An 18,519-nucleotide genomic window follows, 5' to 3' on the forward strand; every position below is an offset into this window, starting at 1 on the left:
ATGAAAGAAAATAATGTCGCTGAAGAAGAAAAACCCTCTTCAGCGCAGAAAAAGGCTAGCAGTGAGATTGATGAAATCTTTTTGGGAAAAAAGAGGAAGAAATCTGAACCAGAAAAGGCTGAAAAGCCAAATGAAGATGCAACTAGAAATCCTAAGAAGATGAAGAAAAAGAACAAGAATAAAGGGTCTAATGATGGTGGGTTTGTGGATCCACCTTCTCGGCCTAAAAAGAGGACAAAGGATGGCCTTGCTCTCTACACAGAAGAGGAGTTGGGTATCAATAAGGCAGATGCTGGAAGTACCCCACTTTGTCCCTTTGATTGTTCTTGTTGTTTCTGAGGATAGAAACAAAATCTATTGGCTGAAGTTGATTCGCTCTGGCCCATTGCATCTCTGGGATTTTCCTGTAGTCTTGTAATTCTTTTATTTGCGGTTTTGATGTTTTTATTCGTGAAATTTCGCTCAGAAGTGTAGACAGCGAATCTTCATGTGCACTAGAATTAATATATGAAGCTTGGGTTGGTGATTCCTACTGCGATATCCAATTTCTTTCAAATCGACAATTTTGATGAATTTATAGGTGGCCTTTAGTCGACAATGGAGAGTAGTAAATCAAACCCAAATCTAGAATCAATGATTATTTTACAAGGTAGACATCATTCTAGATAGATTAGTGGTTTATATAGACATCAGCTGTCAGCTGATTACAAGCTTTTTCTTCTTCTATTGCCTTTTTCTCCAGTGTTTGCCCTCAGATTTTCTTGGTAATCTATCTAGGTGGACATCATTCTAGATAGATTAGTGAGTTATATAGACATCAGCTGCCAGCTGATTACAAGCTTTACCTTCTTCTTCTGTTGCCTCTTCCTCTAATGTTCCTCAGAGATTTTCTTGGTTTATTCTCTAATTTCTGCCTTTTCGCATCTCGAATTCCAGTATTTTTCTCAGCCGCATCCGCATCCGCTTCCCCTTCATCAGCTTCTAGGTTCTTGCGCTTAAGGAGCTTGGTAAGTTCTTGGAGTGCAATATCAGCATGCTCACCCTTCATTAACTCTTCAGCAACTTGTGCTGGAGTCACCTGAGCAGTTTCCAGTAAGCCTTCAATCTCTCCAAATAGTTGGTGGTGGCCTCGGATTCCCAAGTAGGTTGAAGCCAACTGCTTGAAGCCATGTGTTGTGCAGTAGGACATGTGAATGTGCATGTCCATTCGTCCAGGACGCAACAGAGCTGGGTCTAACCTGTCCTTGTGGTTGGTGGTGAATACGATGATTCTCTCATCTCCACAACTAGACCACAAGCCGTCTATGAAGTTTAGGAGCCCAGATAGGGTCAACTGCGCCAACTTAAAAAGTAGAAATTGAGTTTAGTATAATGGTGGAAGAAGTTGGCAATGGAAGAAGTTTATGCGTTTATAGACGCAGAGAAGAAGTTGGGTCCATGAGGGTAAATCCATGGGAAAGTGCTAGAGACACTACTTGATGTGGTAATCATATGCTCCCTAACACCACAATGTGACGTAACACTGCCATATTTGCCCCAAAAATTTTATTGACGTGGCAGTGCAATGTAGCATTGCCGCCCTTGTGTGGTGGTTGGGATGGAGTCGACTAGGAGGCAATTTCTTTTTCTAGTTTAACATGGCAATGCCTCTTAGGGAGTAAAGAAGAGAGTGAAATGAGTGGATGTAGCATTGGAGTAGGATCTTTTAATTTCAAGTGAAATAGAGAGGATCCATTCCATAATATAGATTAGACTTTACAGCAATTAATAGTCTACATTTAAAAATTTTAAATGACTTGGATTGTAAGCTATATATAGACCTTTAGATGCTATAAAATTTAGTCTACAACATGAGATGGATCGATGTAACATTAAAATGGACCTCTTTATGGCTGATACTGGGCTAACTTTTACAAGCTGGCATGGCATTGGAAAAAGAAAGAATATTCAACTTTTACAAAATAAAAAATAAAAATAAAAAAGGGTAAGAAATAAAAAAATAAAAAAGAGAAAATAAAGTTACAAACTTTTTTTTTTATTATTAGTATAAAGTTACAAACTTGAATGGCATGGCATTGGAAAAAGAAGGAATATTCAACTTTTACAAATAAAAAAAGGGTAAGAAAAAGAAAAGGAAGAAAAATAGAAAATAAAGTTACAAACTTGAATGGTTGGTTGAGTAAAAAAATACAGATCGGATTCACTCTTATCTCTGAGCTGTTCAATAAAGAAAGGGAATTCTTGTGAAACCATTGGTCACTGCAAGTAAATGCAGAAACATATCCATGAACCTGAAATGGGTCTTATGGCAGATAAAATAACTTTACACGAATAAAGATCTTCTGTGGTACCCACTACTACCAAGCAAAAGCCTTTCCAATGTGTTTTGTATTTGGTGGTGGTGGTGGTGATGGTGAACAAAACGAGGAAATGGCTGGTTCTGGCGTGGCTTGATAGTGAAAGGGATGGTGTTTATGAAGGAATGCTTAGTGGTGGTGGGGCTTGTGGGCGTGAAATGAATTCTTTAATTAACCATACACAGGTTAATGACCAACGAAATACTAATGTAATCAAAGCTAAAGATTCACCAAATGAAAGAAGACAAATTAAAACAAATTTATAAAGAGGCATGGGAAAACAGTGCACGTGCAAAAAGTATTAAAGATATACTGCTGTCCATTGTTTTTTGTTTTTAGAAAAGAGTTCTAATTAAACTCATAATGTAATGGGACTAACCCCACAATAAAGGCCAGTCTGGTCTGGGGCAATATTAGGCTTCTCAAATTCTTTGTTTCGATTGAACACAATCAAGAACCTCTCTCAGTTGTCTGCCTAATTGCAGGGATTTGGTCGGGCTTAATCACATGAAAATTCAAAAGGAAAGTAAAGTAATATGCAATTAATGGGAAAAACTTGAAACTTAGAAGATATCTATAAAATATGCAAAATTACTAACCTGTGCGTCATGTTGCTTACGTCCATCTCCATGCCGACGATCTGGTATCTCTACACTGCAATCAATATCTTCAATAACAAGTATGGACCTATTGCCAGTAGCCAGCAACAATTTTCTGAGGTCCGAATCACGCAATATATTTGCAAGCTGCAAATCATAGACATCAAACTTCAAATGATTAGCCATGGCTGCAACCAAGCTCGATTTGCCCGTGCCTGGGGGTCCATACAACAAGTAGCCACGTTTCCACGCCCTCCCCACTCTCTTATAAAACTCCTTCCTCCTGAGAAATCTGTTTAGATCCTCTATTACAGCATATTTCAGGTCCGGCTCCATGGCCAATGTCTCGAACGTTGCCGGGTGTTCGAGATTGATGGACTCCCACTTGACTCCATTATAGCAGTGAGAAGTGTTGAGCGTGTACATCTTCAAAACCCTCTCCTCATCTTTGATGGCCTTGGCTTTCTCAAGGAAAAAGGGCACGTAAGAGTTCAAGATCTTTTCCTTGTGTACCTTGTGGAAAGTGAGCTCAAAGTAGCGCTTTTCCGATCTCGGAGGATAAGGATCATTTGGATTGTTTTTCTCCGACTCGGCGCAAACATATCTCCACCTAAGCTCAACCCCTTCGTAAGTGTCGACAATCTTCTCTCCCTTCTCCAGCCGGATCGTCAGATTCTTCTCTTTGGGGCTTTTGCAGATCTTCAGCCTTTCGGTGTTGGGACTAATCTTGGTGCAGAGGTAAATCTCCGCTGCATCATACACTTGGTTGCGGGACATGCCATTATTTTCTTCGATCACCAGAGTCAGCTTAGGGGAGTGAGCCTTGAAATAGAAGCGCAGGGTAGAGACGATATAGCCACGAATTGGGTGGGGAATGAGCTCGTTGGCCATCGACCGTACAAGCATCATTGAAGCGGCCATGGAAGCGTAGGCTGAGAATAATGAAGATGGTGAAGGCATGTCTCTTGGGGGAAACATGATTGCAGACTTTTGAGCTCCCAACTGTGAAATGTTGTTTCAAGGTTTCTCAAATGTTGGGGTGTTTGATATTTTTATGGACTCTTATTTTTCCTTTAACTAAATTTCACAACTCTTTCAGATTTTTTTTTCCCTTTTTTTTTTTTTTTTTGGGGGGGGGGGTTGGGTTGGGGGTTTTAGTGGAATCCAACTATAGTTAGTCCAAGAGATGTACTGTACGTAATTTCTTATCCTGCAAGTTATATGCGTCGGCAAGCCATGAAGCAATAAGGCTTTTTGAGGCCGATGACTTGGAAAGTTGCGGGTCATTTTCTAATGGCTATGGCTTAGAATATGTGGACTACATTCCACGAGCTTTTCTTTTTTTCTTTTTCGGGTTTCTCTTCTTTTAAATAATTTTTTCCTAAAGGAGGCCAGCGAAGTCTGCTTTCAAATAGAAAACGTTGATGAAAAGCGTCTGTGTGCCATGAATGATTAATGGACAAGCGAGCAAATAAGTGTGCTGAATTTTTTGCCTTTTGAGTACTTTTCCCAGTCTTCTTGCGTACCGGACCTGAACTCCATCAAAGAGATCCGAGCACTTGGGATTCTGAGTGCATGGTTGCAGCCTTGCGCGCCAAGTTGCTCATGGATTTGGTTTAGTGAAATATTTGGTGTCTTTTTTTTTTTTTTAACATTTTTTTCAATAGTAAATTTACCTACCGTTGAAATTTAGATGGCAACAATTGAGAAAAACAATAATAAGCCCGACCACAATCACTGAGAGCTCACAAACTGGTGAAAAAATTTCTCTGGGGATGCCCCCGGCTCAGGATGTGCGGGGAGCACAAAGCCTCTATGGGGTAAGGGATTTCATCAGTGTTGCCGAAAAAATTCTCACCAAATATGGCCTAAAAAATTTTCATGTGTTTGCGAGGTTGGCCAAAAAGATTTGGTTTCGGAAAAATGAGGTCATCCATGGAGGCAGTTTTGTACACTCAAATGTACTAATTAAGGAGACAAAAACAGCAATGAAAGAGTTCAAGTAAGCCCGAATGACAAGCTCAAGTGACAACAAGGCAAATGGTGAACGTTCTAAAATAAAGTGGAAAGCTCTCTCGGAAAGTTGGTACAAAACCAACTGGGATGCTGCCATTGACAAACCCAATGGTATGTCGTGTTAGAATTGGGTTGGTGATATGTTATTCCGAAGAAAATTTTATTGCAGCTAGATCATTGACACAGCATGAAAGTTTCGAACCTATTGTATGGGAGATGTTAGCTTCATATTATGCCGCAAGGTTCAATGCAGAACATAACGTGCATGCCGCCATCTTGGAAGGGGATGCTTTACATGTGGTGAATGCCGTGAATTCAATGGACCAACAATGAAATTCTTTTATACATCATGTAACAGATACGAAGAGGATTCTACGTGCTTAGCCTAATTGGAAATGTTACCATGTTCATAGAGAAGCCAACCAAGTTGTGCATAACTTGGCTCTTTTAGCAGTTCAAAATGTCATTGATAGTTCTTTGATGAGTAATATTCCCAACTGCAATTTGTAATGTAATTTTGATGGAACAATTTTAAATCATTAATACAAAGTTACAATTTCTTTTTCTTAAAAAAAAAAATAGAAAACAAAAAACAGAAACAAAAAACAAAAACAAACCGGTTCATCATACGAGATGTCACATAATTGTACTAGAGAAAATATCACAACACATGGTGATGTGAATTTTGATCGAATAGGTAGGTGGTAGCTAGTAGCTACAGCTTCCTCCATCTCTTGTCTTGTAGCTAGCGTGCAGGCTCTGTCAGTATCTTTTTTCATGTATATATTCACAAGGCAGCTCTATTATTTATAGAAAACAGAGATGGGGCCATGGCTTTACGACCTTTCGGCATGGAAGAGGAAAGATCCCAACGCCATAGTTGTTGATCAAGCCTCCACTTTTGTGGCTTACATTTTTTAATTTGGAGAGACTAATGCTTTGTCGTTTAATAGCTTATAAGTTTAGTGTGTGTATATATATATATGACAAACTTTTGTTTTTTATTTTGGGCTAAATTTTTAATGTTATAATCTAGCTAACATAGTATTAGTGACAATTTGTAATATGAAATCCGAGGGTAAGTACGGATAAAACTACCCATATTTAGGATAAACTCTAAGCAGTGTGTATTCCTTTGGGCAGAGACGAAAAAGCAAAAACAAAAGTTCTCAAAAATTCTCATTTTTAACTTTTGAGGACCTTTAGGTCCGTTATGATTAAAAAGTATCAAGAGATAACTCAATTAGTTAAGAATTATGTCTCATGAAGTAGAAGTTATTAGTTCGAATCTCTTCTTGTATGAACATGTCAAAAAAATTCAGCTATGAAAGCATCAAATCTCGAATTAGCTCAGCAGCTTCCATGGAATAGAGAGTAACAAGCAAGGGAGCTACCTAGCCTATTTTATATATCTTTCCATATGGCAATTAACTAGCTTACTTGTATAACAAATTATATTTGTTAATGTTTATTTATTTATTTTGGGTTTTCTTTTAGTTTTGAAAACTGTTTTAATGTGAAAAATATTGTTTTGTGTTTTGGAGAATGTTTGTATTTTGAGTTGTTTGTATTAGTATTTGTTCTATCAATAGAAAATAATAGACATAATATAAATTTTGTAACAAAAATGGCCAGAGCTATATATATTTTAGTAAGAAGCCATCCTGTAATATTCCAAAGAGTTGATGATCTCATTTTTGTTTATTAAAAGAGGGGGAAAGGCATAGTTTATAAGTTCATAAACTTGGAATAATCTAATTGTCACTTTTTTCGTCATTATCTACTTTCTCTTCTTTAACACTTTGATCAATTTCTTTACCTTCTTGATCTGTTTCACTCTCTTTGGCCTTGGCTTCCTCGTTTTCTTTGCTTTTCACTTTGAGGAATTCGATTAGTCCATTGAGTACTATGTCCGGGTCATCGTTCTTAATCAGTTGCTCCGCCACCTCAGCCGGAGTTACGTGGGTGGTTCCCATAGACTCCTCAATCTCTCCAAACAGTGCATGTTCCTTAATCCCAAGATAATTAGCAACAAGAATTCTAAATCCACATGGGGTGCAATAGGACATGTGAACATGGACGTCCATGCGTCCCGGACGCAACAGTGCCGAGTCGAGCTTTTCTTTGTGATTTGTGGTGAACACGATGATCCGCTCATCACCGCAACTTGACCAAAGCCCATCAATGAAATTGAGCAGGCCAGACAATGTCACCTGTTATAATATTAATTAAACCTTTAAAATAATCGATAATTTAACAAAAATATTTTTAGTAAAACAAGAAATTATTGGCTATAAGAAACTTGGTAAAATAGTCATTATGAAAGAAATTGGAGGGTAAAAGGAAGAAGACGAAGACAAATCCTAATCAGCATGAAGAATATAGTGCAAAAAGACAAATCAAAGAGGCCAGTGGTTCAGGACTCTCAGACAGAAGATGCTCGCATGCAAAGGCTGATGAATGATGATGTTAATAAGACAAACAATGCTGACGCTAAAAACTCATTCACTCTCGCACCCCATTGCGCCCTTGATCTTACCACGTACGTCAGATGGAAGCACCCGCCTAGATCAAATTCTTTTGTTCAATTGTCCATTCATGATCCAACGGCTGTAGATGTCCAAAAGGACAATTGGACCAGGATCCTCAGCTGAGTGTCGGCTACTGGAGAGAACTCAGAGAAGTTGGGCAAATTTTTTTTTTATTTTTTTTTTTTAGCTGACCTGGCTGATGTGGCAATTTTTGGGAGTTGTAAAAGAGTTGGAAAACCACTTGTCATTTTAGGCTCATTTCACTCGCAGGTCAGGGCCCATCGTCCTTTTAATATGCTCATCAATTAATTTTGTTATGTATCTTCCCATGTGTTAATATTGACAGGGATTTGTCTAGAGCCTGTCCTGGTTTCAATCAATTTCCTGTATTCTGTAGGCCTGCCTGCCTGTTTGGCAGGTTGCTTTCCTAGCTACGCTTGTACAAAAACAAGAATTTTTTTATTTTATTTTATTGTTTTCCTAGCTTGTGGCATGTGCAGGTGCAGCTAGTTCAATTTTATTATTATTATTTTTATAATATTAGCATAAGGGAAGGAAAAAATAAAATAAGAGAAAAAAATTTAATTGAACTAATTGAACTACTCATTGAAAATCAATTTTATTTTATTATAAGAAATGATGGATAAACAATTAAAGCAGGTAACCAAGAAATTAGAGTTCCATCCTCAGGTCATGATATTACTTTTAAGACAAATAATCATTTAACATGTTATTAGAGACAAGTGTTTTAAGTTTAAGCAATATTTTCTTCATTCACCTATTCTTAAACTTAAAGAAAAAGTTATAATATTAATTAAATTTTTTTAGATAATAGGTAATTCCAGGAGATTCCAAGAGCTTTAAGGAAATCAACAAGCTAAAATTATTATGATCCTGCGGAGAAACTCTCTTCTCTAATTAACTTTTTAGATTAGAAAGGCAAAAGAACAAATCACAAAAAAGAAACCATATCAACGTGGAGACAAAGAGTAGAGAAGAGAAGTAACCTGTTTCTGTTGGGAATTGCGTGAAAATGGGTCTGCGACCACAGCCGTTCGATCCTGAAACTCAATGGTACAATCAATATCCTCCACCACCAGAATCGACCTGTTCGCCATTGAAATGAGTAGCCTCCTAAGCTCCGAGTTGCACCCAATCTCCGTAAGCTCCAAATCATAGATATCAAAATTCAAATAGTTCGCCATTGCAGCAATCAAGCTCGATTTCCCGGTACCCGGCGGGCCGTACAACAAGTAGCCTCTCTTCCAAGCCTTCCCGACCTTCCTGTAGTAGTCCTTCCTCTGCACGAACCTCTCAAGATCTTTCAAAATGAAGCTCTTGATCTCCGAGTCCATGGCGAGCGTTGCGAAAGTTGCGGGGTGGTCAAGGTTCGTGGAGGTCCACAGGTCGGCGAGGTTCCCGTACATGCTCTCGTAGCTGACGGTGAAGATCTTCAGCGTTTTTTTCTCTTGATTCATCGACTTCGCCTCCTTCACAATGTACGGCAAATAAGAGTTCAACACCATTTCCTTGTGCTTCTTGTGGAAGCTGAGCTGGAAGGATCGAAACTCGGAGCGGAGGGTGGAGTTGAGATCGCGTGGGTTGTGGAAGTTCTTGGATTCAACTTGTCGACACACCAAAACCCAGTTGAAATTAACGCCGTTGAAGACGTCGGAGATCTCTTCGTTGCTTTCCATGGTGATGGTGAAGTTGTGTTCTTTGTCGGACTTGCTGACCTTCAGCCTCTGCGTGTTGGGCGAGATTTTGCTGCCCAAGTAAATCTCCGCCGCCTCGTAGATTTGGTTGCTGACGAGGCCGTCAAACTCGTCGATGATCATGGTGAGCTGGGAAGAGAAGCGATTGAAGAAGCTTCGGACGCCGGAGAAGAGGTAGTCGTGGATTTCGTGTGGAAAGAAGTCTTGAACTATTGACCGAGCCAGCATGGCAGTGGCTGCCACGGAGGCTGCCGCGGAGAGAACCGTCTTTGCCGTCGCTAGCTTGGTTTCGGCGGAAGAGGAGCCGGCCATGGCTTTAAAAAGCTAGCTTTTCAATTGGTTGGGGGGGATTTGCCGGTTGTGTTGTGGGTTCTTGTGCTTGTTTTATGGAGATGGATTGAGTCTTCCGGCGACAAATGTAGAACGAAGATTGGCGGATTTTAGAGTAAACTTAGGGCCAATGGGAATATGGGATCATTATGAGTCGGTAGTCTAAGGATGACTTTGAAATCGTCGTCGAGATATCTTGGGATTTTGCAAAATCATGTTGGTAGTTAGCAATGGAGCGATGGATGTGGACCACGTTACAGTCAATGGTCTTAGATAATTAAGAAGAATTAATTAGACCCAGATGACCAAGAACTCTTGGTCTATGCCCTCTAATCACAATTAACAAAACCAAAAGTTGCATTGATTGGTTAGAAAATCGACAACCATTGATCAAGGTCCAAGAGCCTTTACGAATATAAGAAAATGTTTTGTTGACTATACAAGCTGTGATTATGATATATCCACACCAAAAAGAGGAGTTCATCATGTACAATAGTGAATTAAATAACAAATAAAAATTCATAAAGCATTTAATGATGAGTTTGACCATTAAATCAATAAATAATAATTATTTTTCTACGAGTGATTGCAAGAAGAAATTGTGCGTTCGGAATTGAACCTTGAAACTTCTTGGTCATTACAGGTTAGACTAGGAAAAGGAAGGTCAAAAATTTTCTCCAAACCGATACGGAAGAAATATCCTCCAACCTATGTAAAATAGTGCTAAGTGTCTATAAACATTTAAAATGCATATTAAATTTAGCCTAAATTCATACGTGGAATAAAGGCTAAAGCTACTTTCTGGTGTTTCAATAACAAATTTAATATGCATTTATTTTTGACAAAAAAATGAAGTTAGATTTAATTATTCATCCACTAAGGTATAAGAGTATTGATCTATTGCATACTTCCCCTATGCCATTTAAGGCATGGGTGTGGAAACTAGAAGTTCTTTGATCAATTAATGGGGCCTACTTAATTAATGTGAACGGGACTTTTCATATGATCCATTTTCCATGGACTTCGGGTCAATGCCATTCGGATGTCCCAATTCCCACCCGAGTCATTCATATTTTATTCTTCTTTCTTTTTGGTTTGCTTTATTCATTTATCTTTCGGATCTTAATAGATTAACAATTTCTCCTTGGCATGAAACTATGGTACCTATGGAAGGTCACCTTGGAAGATTTCTTTAATTAGGCCAATTGCTCTCCCTAGTCATGCATTGAGAAAGGAAATAAAAACTAAAAAAATTATTGTTAATAAATTTATCTCTAATCCTAATTTTTTTTTTTTATTTACATAGAGTTAAACTCAAGAGGCTTTAACGAATAGGAACTCTAATTGTGTTGACCTGATTACTCAATTGGAACAGCTGTCCTCCCACCCTTTCAGGGTTTTAACACCCTCAAAAAAAAAGGCCCATCCCACATGAGATATTGTACTGAAGATGGGTATAAAGGCCCATCTCCAAACCTCACCTGTTTGATCAATTTGATTCTAAATGTGATAGCACTCAAATGCCACGTAAGAGATGCCACATCAGCCTATAACCATGTACGTACCTTCTATGGTCATGCACCCTTAGTCAAACGGGAATCGACCGACACTTTTTCGACAAATATTGTTTTTGGTATTTCTCTTGACGGTGCATTTTGATCGAATAAACATTGAAATTAAAAAAATATTTATAAAATATTACTTCGGAGTCTTTTGAATAAGTTTTCTAACACAGCTAAGATCGCCTCTATATGATGTACGAAGCACAAGATATGAACGTTTTACGCGGACTATAATCTGTTTGTAAATACTCCAAGAACAATGCATCTGTGAAGGGAACCATGAGAAGGGGAAGTGTAGAGGGACGGAACCAGGATTTTTGGTGCAAGAACCAAGATTTTTGGTGTAAGGGGATGGAATTTTATTTTATTTTTTAATTATTTTTTAATTTTTAAGTTAGAGACACAGACTTATATAAATACATAAGCGCGCACATATATATATATATATATATATATATAAAATAAAAGTATAAAAGTCTTAAATTTAATTTGATGGCATCACAAACATACAATAATATAAATAACTAGTAAAATAAACTAAATACGATTTTTATGGTTCAAGAAAAATGGTACAAAAAATAAATGTTGTAAACCCAAATGCCTGCAGAATAATCCCTCAGTAAAAAAAAAATTAAAAAAAAAAAAAAGAGATATTTTCATCAAATTCTACACTATTGCTATAAAAACAAATAAATGCAAGAGAAAACAAGTTGTGGAGAAGATGGCTATAAAAAAACAAAAAAAAAAAAATTACAAACTGAAAAACTCATAATATGTTGAATTTGGAGGGACAAATATATCATTTTGGGGGATGAATTCTTAAAATATGGATATTTAATGAATAATTTTAAATATCCCCAACCCAACACATAGATCCACCCTGCTTGATATAATTGGACTCCCTTGTGCTAAAGGACCAGTGTAGGGCCTGACTGAGGGCCTTGTGCTGTTTTATTCTCCATGGCTCCTTTTCTTGGAACATGGACTTGGGTCCATTGGCAAATGCTTCAGGTACAATGCCATGTGCTGTAGGCTTGTAGCTTCATTGGTGCTGTACTGCAGTGAGCTTCGGCTCCTGATGATGGCTCTCAATATATATAAGAGATTGGTAGGTCGATTCAGTCAAAAACAATTGAATAAATGAGCCGAACTCCTAATAAACTTTATGTTACGTTGTTTTAGTTGTATGTCAGCTGTATAACAGTCTACTAAATATTATTTTTTGTATGCTTAAATATATTAAGATAAGAGTTACAATAACTCAAGAGACAAGAGTTACAATAACTCAAATGACAAGAGTTATAATTATGGTTGTAACTGTTAATTTACAAGTAATAGAGACATGTAATGCTTAGACTTTTTCTCTATAAATAAAGTATTGTATATAATCAAATAATCAAGAAAAAAATGTAGCCATAAAAAAACTTTGATATGTAGACGAAGGTTATAGACCGAACCACCTTAATTATCTGAGTCTCTCTTTCTTTTTTCTCATCTCTTTCCTAAATTATAAGTTTTTACAGAATACCATTGAGTTCTTACGGAAGATATTTGAAGGTCTGTTGTTAGGAGATTAGGTCTATTTAATTCTATAAAAGTCTGTGACCTAACTAGTAATTCACAACAGATAATTTAACGTGGTATCAAAACGGATATATTGAGTTCAAACCACGTGTTGGGCCAGTCTGCGAGGAAAACATGTGGCTTTAGGTTAAAGCATGGACAGTCTTCTTCATCCACTTTATCTGGTACATATATTGGCGCATTGTATATGCATAATCATGACAGGCCACAGTGCCACACCACTCCAGGCTGTCCTTTCAGTTCTCGTTTTTAAGTAGTTTTCATCTTAATTACGTGATCAGTCCTTCTAACTAAGTGCTCTGTGCTCCCCATGATTGATTCATTTTCCAAGCACAAAAGTAGCACATAATACTCATTTCAGAATCCTTAAAAGTCCCCTTCCATTTTGATGCGTATCTCACCAAAAACAACCATTCCACTCAAAACCTAAGACATTTTCGATCATTTCCACTTCCAGTCACCAATTCTCTAATGAGCTGTGCCCTACATGAGAGCTCCATCTTCAATGTTTCTAATCATACTTGTTAACATTTGGATCTATATATCGCATACAATTTCTTTTTATTAATGTTTTGTTCTTCATATATATATATATATATATATATACTGTAACTTTTGGATGTTGCATGCAGCATATATATATATGTATTTTCATTTGACATGTTTAATTAGATTTCTTTTAAAATTTTGTTAGAGAAATGGTGATTAATTAAATATGGATCTTTAATTGATTCTCTAACTACCAAGTTTTGTAATATAAATATGTATATTATATAAGTGTATCTATTTTATTTTTATTTTTTTTGGGTTTTATAATGTTTATATTTCTTTTACGATATGAAACGATACACGACAAAAGAAAAAAAAATGATAAAATAAAGGAGATGATAATTCACATATTGACAAATATGTTAAATGGTCCCCATTCAAAAACAAAATGGCGCAACATGTACAATATTATGCAGTGGAGAGCTTTCTAATTACACACTATATATATATATATATATATATATATGATGACAGCAGGCATATCAGCTAGCTAGAGTCACTAAAGCATCCAAGCTAATCAAAACAAAAATAATTTCAGCAGCCGGAATCAAAATTATTGAAAAAAAGAAAATAAAAGATATACGCATGATCTTTAATTGGGTATATATGTTTGTTAATGTGTTTTGAAAGATTTACTTTTTATTTTTTTATTATTTTTTGGTTTGAAAAAGTGTGAAGTAAAGATGAAAACTTTTCCAGTAAATATTATGGCACAGGGAAACGTTGTCCTTTTGCCGACATGAATCTTGTGTAAACCTGTGCCTAAGCATCCTTCCTAAGATGCTCCACATTTTAATAATGTTGTACCTAAACCATATATATCCTCCTGTCTCATTCAAATATTATTTTCTATCTTCCTATATAAAAGATTGCACCACCTGAGCCATATTTCACAACCTAATTGGTATCCTTTCGATTGGTTGGAAGAAATTAATCAAGCAAATAATGTTCGATCTGTCCAAGGAAGAGCTACTGTTCCTAGTATGGAACTATTCTGATATCATCACTACTGTTGCAGTAGTTTCTATAGGAGTAACTTTTTTTGTCTCCAAAGCTTGGAGTTGGAGAAGAGAGAAACTTGATCAGATTCCTGGCCGGCTGGGGTTGCCCTTTCTGGGTGAAACCATTTCTTTTCTTTTAGCCACCAACAGCACAAGAGGGTGCTATGATTTTGTTAGACTCCGAAGACTATGGTCAGTGATTCTCTTCCAAGTTTATCAATACTAGTTTGTTCATAGTAATTAGATCGACATATAGAGGATAGCACTTAAGCCGAATCTCAATATCCTTAAATCATACAAATGCATGATTGTTTTAATCAAATTTATGTTTTATTTAGTGGCCTTTAATTAGAGGTGGCAATAATTGTGGTGAATGTAGGCATGGAAAGTTTTTTAAGACGAGGATATTCGGAAAGATCCATGTGTTTGTTCCGAGTACAGAGGGTGCAAGAAGGGTATTTGCTAATGATTTTGTGCATTTCAACAAGGGGTATGTGAAGTCAATGGCAGACGCCGTTGGAGAAAAGAGCTTGCTATGTGTGCCACATGAGAGCCACAAGAGGATTAGGAGGCTTTTATCCGATCCTTTCTCCATGAATTCTTTGTCCAAGTTTGTCAAGGATTTTGACAAAATGCTCCGTGAAAGGCTCAAGAATTTCGAAGCTGGGAAAAGCTTAGTGGTGCTCGACTTCAGTATGAGGGTAGACTATTTCATAACTTTATTATTATTTTAATTTGAGGAATCAAGATAATCAAGCTGCTTCACTTTACTTTAGAATGATTAAAGGAAATCTATCCAAACAAGTTTCAGTTGAGTAATACTATTTAACATATTGCTATACAATTGAAATGATATGACAGTGAAAATCAGCTATTAATTTTTTTTTTTTCACTACCATCTCATCAAGTTGTATAGTAATCTAATAACAGTCTACTAAATAGCATTACTTATTTCGGTTACGTGTAGTAGACCAATGCTTAACCTTAATTTAGCCAAAATCTGATTCACAGTTGACATTCGACGCAATGTGCAAAATGCTTATGAGCATCACCGATGAATCCTTGCTACGAGATATCGAGAGAGACTGCACATCTATTTCCAATGCCATGCTTTCCTTTCCCATCACGATTCCTGGCACCAGATACTACAAAGGCATCAAGGTAAGATAGGCAGCTCTAGGAAGGATTACAAGGGTTACAATTGCCTGGTTTTTGGACATGAGAACATTGTGATTGACAAGGTCTATAGCTCGTAAGAATTAACCTTTCAAATTTATACTTAGTTAGATTAATAGAAAAACCATTGAAGCAGGCACGTAAAAGGCTCATGGAAACCTTTAAAGATATAATGAAAAGACGACGGAGTGGGAAGGAGTCCCCTCAAGATTTCTTGCAATCCATGATACAGAGAGACTCATATCATCCGAACGAAAAGCTCGACGACACAGAGATTACGGATAACCTATTGACATTAATAGTTGCAGGACAGACCACCACTGCAGCTGCAATGATGTGGAGTGTCAAGTTTCTGGATGAGAACAAAGAAGCACAGGACATGCTCAGGGTCAGTATCATGCAGATTTTTGAATCAATATGTGCAACCAACTTGCAGTTTATATCCTGTCTAAAGAATTTTCAAATAATAATAAGTTTTATAATCTTTCCAGTTCTATAATCAATATCTCAATATCTGTATTTGAATCATATGATTCCTAAAGATAGTGAATAACACCTACTCAAAACATATTATTTATGCAGAGAGATAATTCGGATATTGAATAGATGTTAGTCTCCACCTGTCATCTTTTCAAAAAGTGCAGAAATGGGAGAGGAAAACACGAAGGATTAAAAAAAAAAAAAAAACCTCACTGTTTAAATACTTGCCAACATGTCCTTGATAGCAACAGAACTAATTACCAGATCAGCATAGGAAGAAAACAATCTTCTCATTTGCGCATCTCAATTTTATTTTATCACTTTGGCAATAAAATTAATATTCTTGTAAACTTACAGGAAGAACAACTGTCAATATTCAGAAATAAGCCTGAAGGAGCCTTGGTCACTCTTGAAGATCTTAACAAAATGTCCTATGGTTCAAAGGTTAGGGAATCTAATTAAGAATGTTCTCTCTAGGTGAAATTTTTTTCAAGTTATCATGTTCCATTTAAATTGTACCAAGAACATATAACTATATGTCTATGTATTGAACAAACTTGATATTTTAATTCATCTATTTTTCAGGTTGTCAAAGAAACATTAAGAATGTCAAATGTCTTGTTGTGGTTTCCTCGTGTTGCACTTAATAACTGCACAATAGAAGGTAAGTTTTTCCTTTTGTTTATACTGTTTTTGTCAAGTTAAAATATTAATTAAATGATTAAATCTAAATTTTCCATCGACTTAAGCTTTGGAGACAATTGGTGATTTAAAATGATATCAAAATAGAAGTTCTAAGTTTAAACATTGCCTCCGTAATTCACTTCTTAGTTTAATTACATATTCCACTTATTAAGATGGAAGTGTTAAAATATTAATTAAATAATTAAATCCACATGTTCTATCAATTTAATTTAAGCTTTTGGAAAAGTTGGTGATTTAAAAATAACCACTAAAAAAGCTTGTTATGGCAGGTTTTGAGATAAAGAAAGGATGGCATGTAAACATTGACGCAACTTGTATACACTATGACCCAGAATTGTTCAAGGACCCTATGCAATTCAATCCTTCAAGATTTGATGTAATTAACTCTGTACCCAGCTCCTGATTTGTTGTTTCACATACACTACAGTATGAGTTTTAGGCTCCTGATTTGTTGTTTTCGCATACACTACAGTAATGAGTTTTAGGCATAAGATATATACAAGTAACAAATCCTTGTGTATTCCTCCAGGAAATGCAAAAGCCATACAGTCATATACCTTTTGGGTCAGGAGCTAGGACATGCTTAGGAATGAATATGGCAAAAGTGACAATGTTGATCTTTTTACACCGACTCACTAGTGGATACAAGTGAGTTGTCTTTCATTTACCAAGATTTCATCCTGCTTGTACTTCTACAGAAAATAACAAAACTCCCTCTTTATTGTGCAGGTGGACAGTTGATGATCCAGATACTTGCCTAGAAAAGAAGGCACATATTCCTAGACTGAGAAGTGGGTGTCCCATAACTTTGCAGCCCTTAGGAGGTGGGAACTAAAGCATAGATGAGATCAGTCCTCTGTATGTTAACTGTGTGAGAAGTTCCTAGTGTGCTTGAAAGACAAAGTGGGGTAGTCTAAAGCATGTAATGCCTCTAGTTATGACTTGTTCTCTTCCAAAGATCAGCCACACAACATATAGGAACAGAGTGCAGATTGAATCCAACAACTATCAGGCTCCATTTGCTTTTAAGATAAAAAGCCAGAAAGATACTATGTTTACTTCTCTGCAGCTCCATATCCTTGCATTTAAGAATGGTTAAGCTATATCAATGAGACATTTGCATATTGAACAACAGTAGTATTTTTCAGAAAAAAGATATCCAAGAATATTAGAAGGTCCCTATACTGCTTCAGAAGCATACTCAACTAACATATTATTGCCAAACTCCTAACATAGCAATTTTTAATATTGACACGATACTCCTGTGGCCTAGATTTTCTGCAAGACTAAAATTATATGGACATCAGGGAGAAATTAAAAAAGTACGTAATTTTGAAAGAAGCATTAGTTTTAACATGAAGTTTGCAACCCTAAGATGAGAGGACATCATACATGTTCCTGATATACCTATATATCAATAATTCTTGTGTACTAAGGCTGCGTCTCTCTACACTTTTTGACATATACAACTTTACTTATAAAAAAAAAAAAAACCTATATATCAATAATTATAGAGAATCTGACAAACCAACAATCGCGTCTCAAAAAAAAGACAAAGAAAATACAAATAAAGAAAATTGCACTACCACTCACGTCAATCTTGGGGCATAGCGGAACTTGAAGCGTCCAAACCGGACCACGCTGAAGCAGCAGCCAAAGCCATACATGTAAGTTTTGCCATTAATGCATGCTTATGGATTTGAAAGTGCCGATACATCTGAAAACATTAAGAAGGAAGGACAGCAGAAAAGGAATATCTCATTCTCTAGATCTCAATTTTATCAGCTTCGTCCATCTTCTATCATAGTCAAGCTTATAAAGACACAAAATGGTAGCTCAATCAACTGGAAACCACGTCTCATAAAGCGGAAGCCACTAATTCGAATCTCCACTTCCACTTCTCCTTGGGGCCAA

General features: G+C 36.6%; 4 protein-coding genes across 5 annotated transcripts; 2 read left to right on the forward strand and 2 right to left on the reverse strand.

The window, feature by feature from the left end:
• LOC132168409 (uncharacterized protein C6G9.01c) lies at window positions 1-339 on the forward strand. Its single transcript, XM_059579391.1, has one exon. The coding sequence runs from the start codon at window positions 1-3 to the stop codon at window positions 337-339; it is 339 nt and encodes a 112-aa protein (XP_059435374.1).
• Window positions 340-605: 266 nt separating this feature from the next.
• On the reverse strand, window positions 606-4,068 carry LOC132170445 (AAA-ATPase At5g17760-like). Of its 2 annotated transcripts, none has more exons than XM_059581437.1 (2): window positions 2,957-4,068; window positions 606-1,333 (listed from the first exon to the last, which is right to left on the reverse strand). In XM_059581437.1, the coding sequence occupies exons 1-2, from the start codon at window positions 3,932-3,934 to the stop codon at window positions 842-844; spliced, it is 1,470 nt and encodes a 489-aa protein (XP_059437420.1). In that variant the 5' UTR covers window positions 3,935-4,068; the 3' UTR covers window positions 606-841. The 2 variants fall into 2 exon arrangements, with proteins under 2 accessions (XP_059437420.1, XP_059437419.1); XM_059581436.1 differs by having other exon boundaries at window positions 606-1,342; window positions 2,957-4,067.
• A 2,574-nt stretch (window positions 4,069-6,642) lies between these two features.
• LOC132170735 (protein HYPER-SENSITIVITY-RELATED 4-like) lies at window positions 6,643-9,861 on the reverse strand. Its single transcript, XM_059581822.1, has 2 exons — window positions 8,511-9,861; window positions 6,643-7,185 (listed from the first exon to the last, which is right to left on the reverse strand). The coding sequence occupies exons 1-2, from the start codon at window positions 9,528-9,530 to the stop codon at window positions 6,727-6,729; spliced, it is 1,479 nt and encodes a 492-aa protein (XP_059437805.1). The 5' UTR covers window positions 9,531-9,861; the 3' UTR covers window positions 6,643-6,726.
• Window positions 9,862-14,137: 4,276 nt separating this feature from the next.
• Window positions 14,138-18,173, forward strand: LOC132170453 (abscisic acid 8'-hydroxylase 2-like). The gene is made up of 9 exons (XM_059581444.1): window positions 14,138-14,436; window positions 14,624-14,945; window positions 15,256-15,405; window positions 15,557-15,808; window positions 16,258-16,344; window positions 16,486-16,564; window positions 16,875-16,981; window positions 17,135-17,253; window positions 17,335-18,173. Exons 1-9 carry the CDS (start codon window positions 14,189-14,191, stop codon window positions 17,438-17,440), a joined length of 1,470 nt encoding a protein of 489 aa, XP_059437427.1. The 5' UTR covers window positions 14,138-14,188; the 3' UTR covers window positions 17,441-18,173.
• The last annotated feature ends 346 nt before the right edge of the window (window positions 18,174-18,519 follow it).

This window comes from Corylus avellana, chromosome ca2 (genome assembly GCF_901000735.1).
Source record: "Corylus avellana chromosome ca2, CavTom2PMs-1.0".
Classification (NCBI taxonomy): domain Eukaryota; kingdom Viridiplantae; phylum Streptophyta; class Magnoliopsida; order Fagales; family Betulaceae; genus Corylus; species Corylus avellana.

Coding starts and splice junctions, on each gene's coding strand:
- LOC132170445 (XM_059581436.1), bottom strand. CDS start 3,934: ATGTTTCCCCCAAGAGACATGCCTTCACCATCTTCATTATTCTCAGCC. Junction 1,343..2,956: donor GTAAGCAACATGACGCACAG/GTTAGTAATTTT, acceptor CTACTTTTTAAG/TTGGCGCAGTTGACCCTATC.
- LOC132168409 (XM_059579391.1), top strand. CDS start 1: ATGAAAGAAAATAATGTCGCTGAAGAAGAAAAACCCTCTTCAGCGCAG.
- LOC132170735 (XM_059581822.1), bottom strand. CDS start 9,530: ATGGCCGGCTCCTCTTCCGCCGAAACCAAGCTAGCGACGGCAAAGACG. Junction 7,186..8,510: donor GCAATTCCCAACAGAAACAG/GTTACTTCTCTT, acceptor ATATTATAACAG/GTGACATTGTCTGGCCTGCT.
- LOC132170453 (XM_059581444.1), top strand. CDS start 14,189: ATGTTCGATCTGTCCAAGGAAGAGCTACTGTTCCTAGTATGGAACTAT. Junction 14,946..15,255: donor TGCTCGACTTCAGTATGAGG/GTAGACTATTTC, acceptor TCTGATTCACAG/TTGACATTCGACGCAATGTG. Junction 16,565..16,874: donor TAATAACTGCACAATAGAAG/GTAAGTTTTTCC, acceptor TTGTTATGGCAG/GTTTTGAGATAAAGAAAGGA.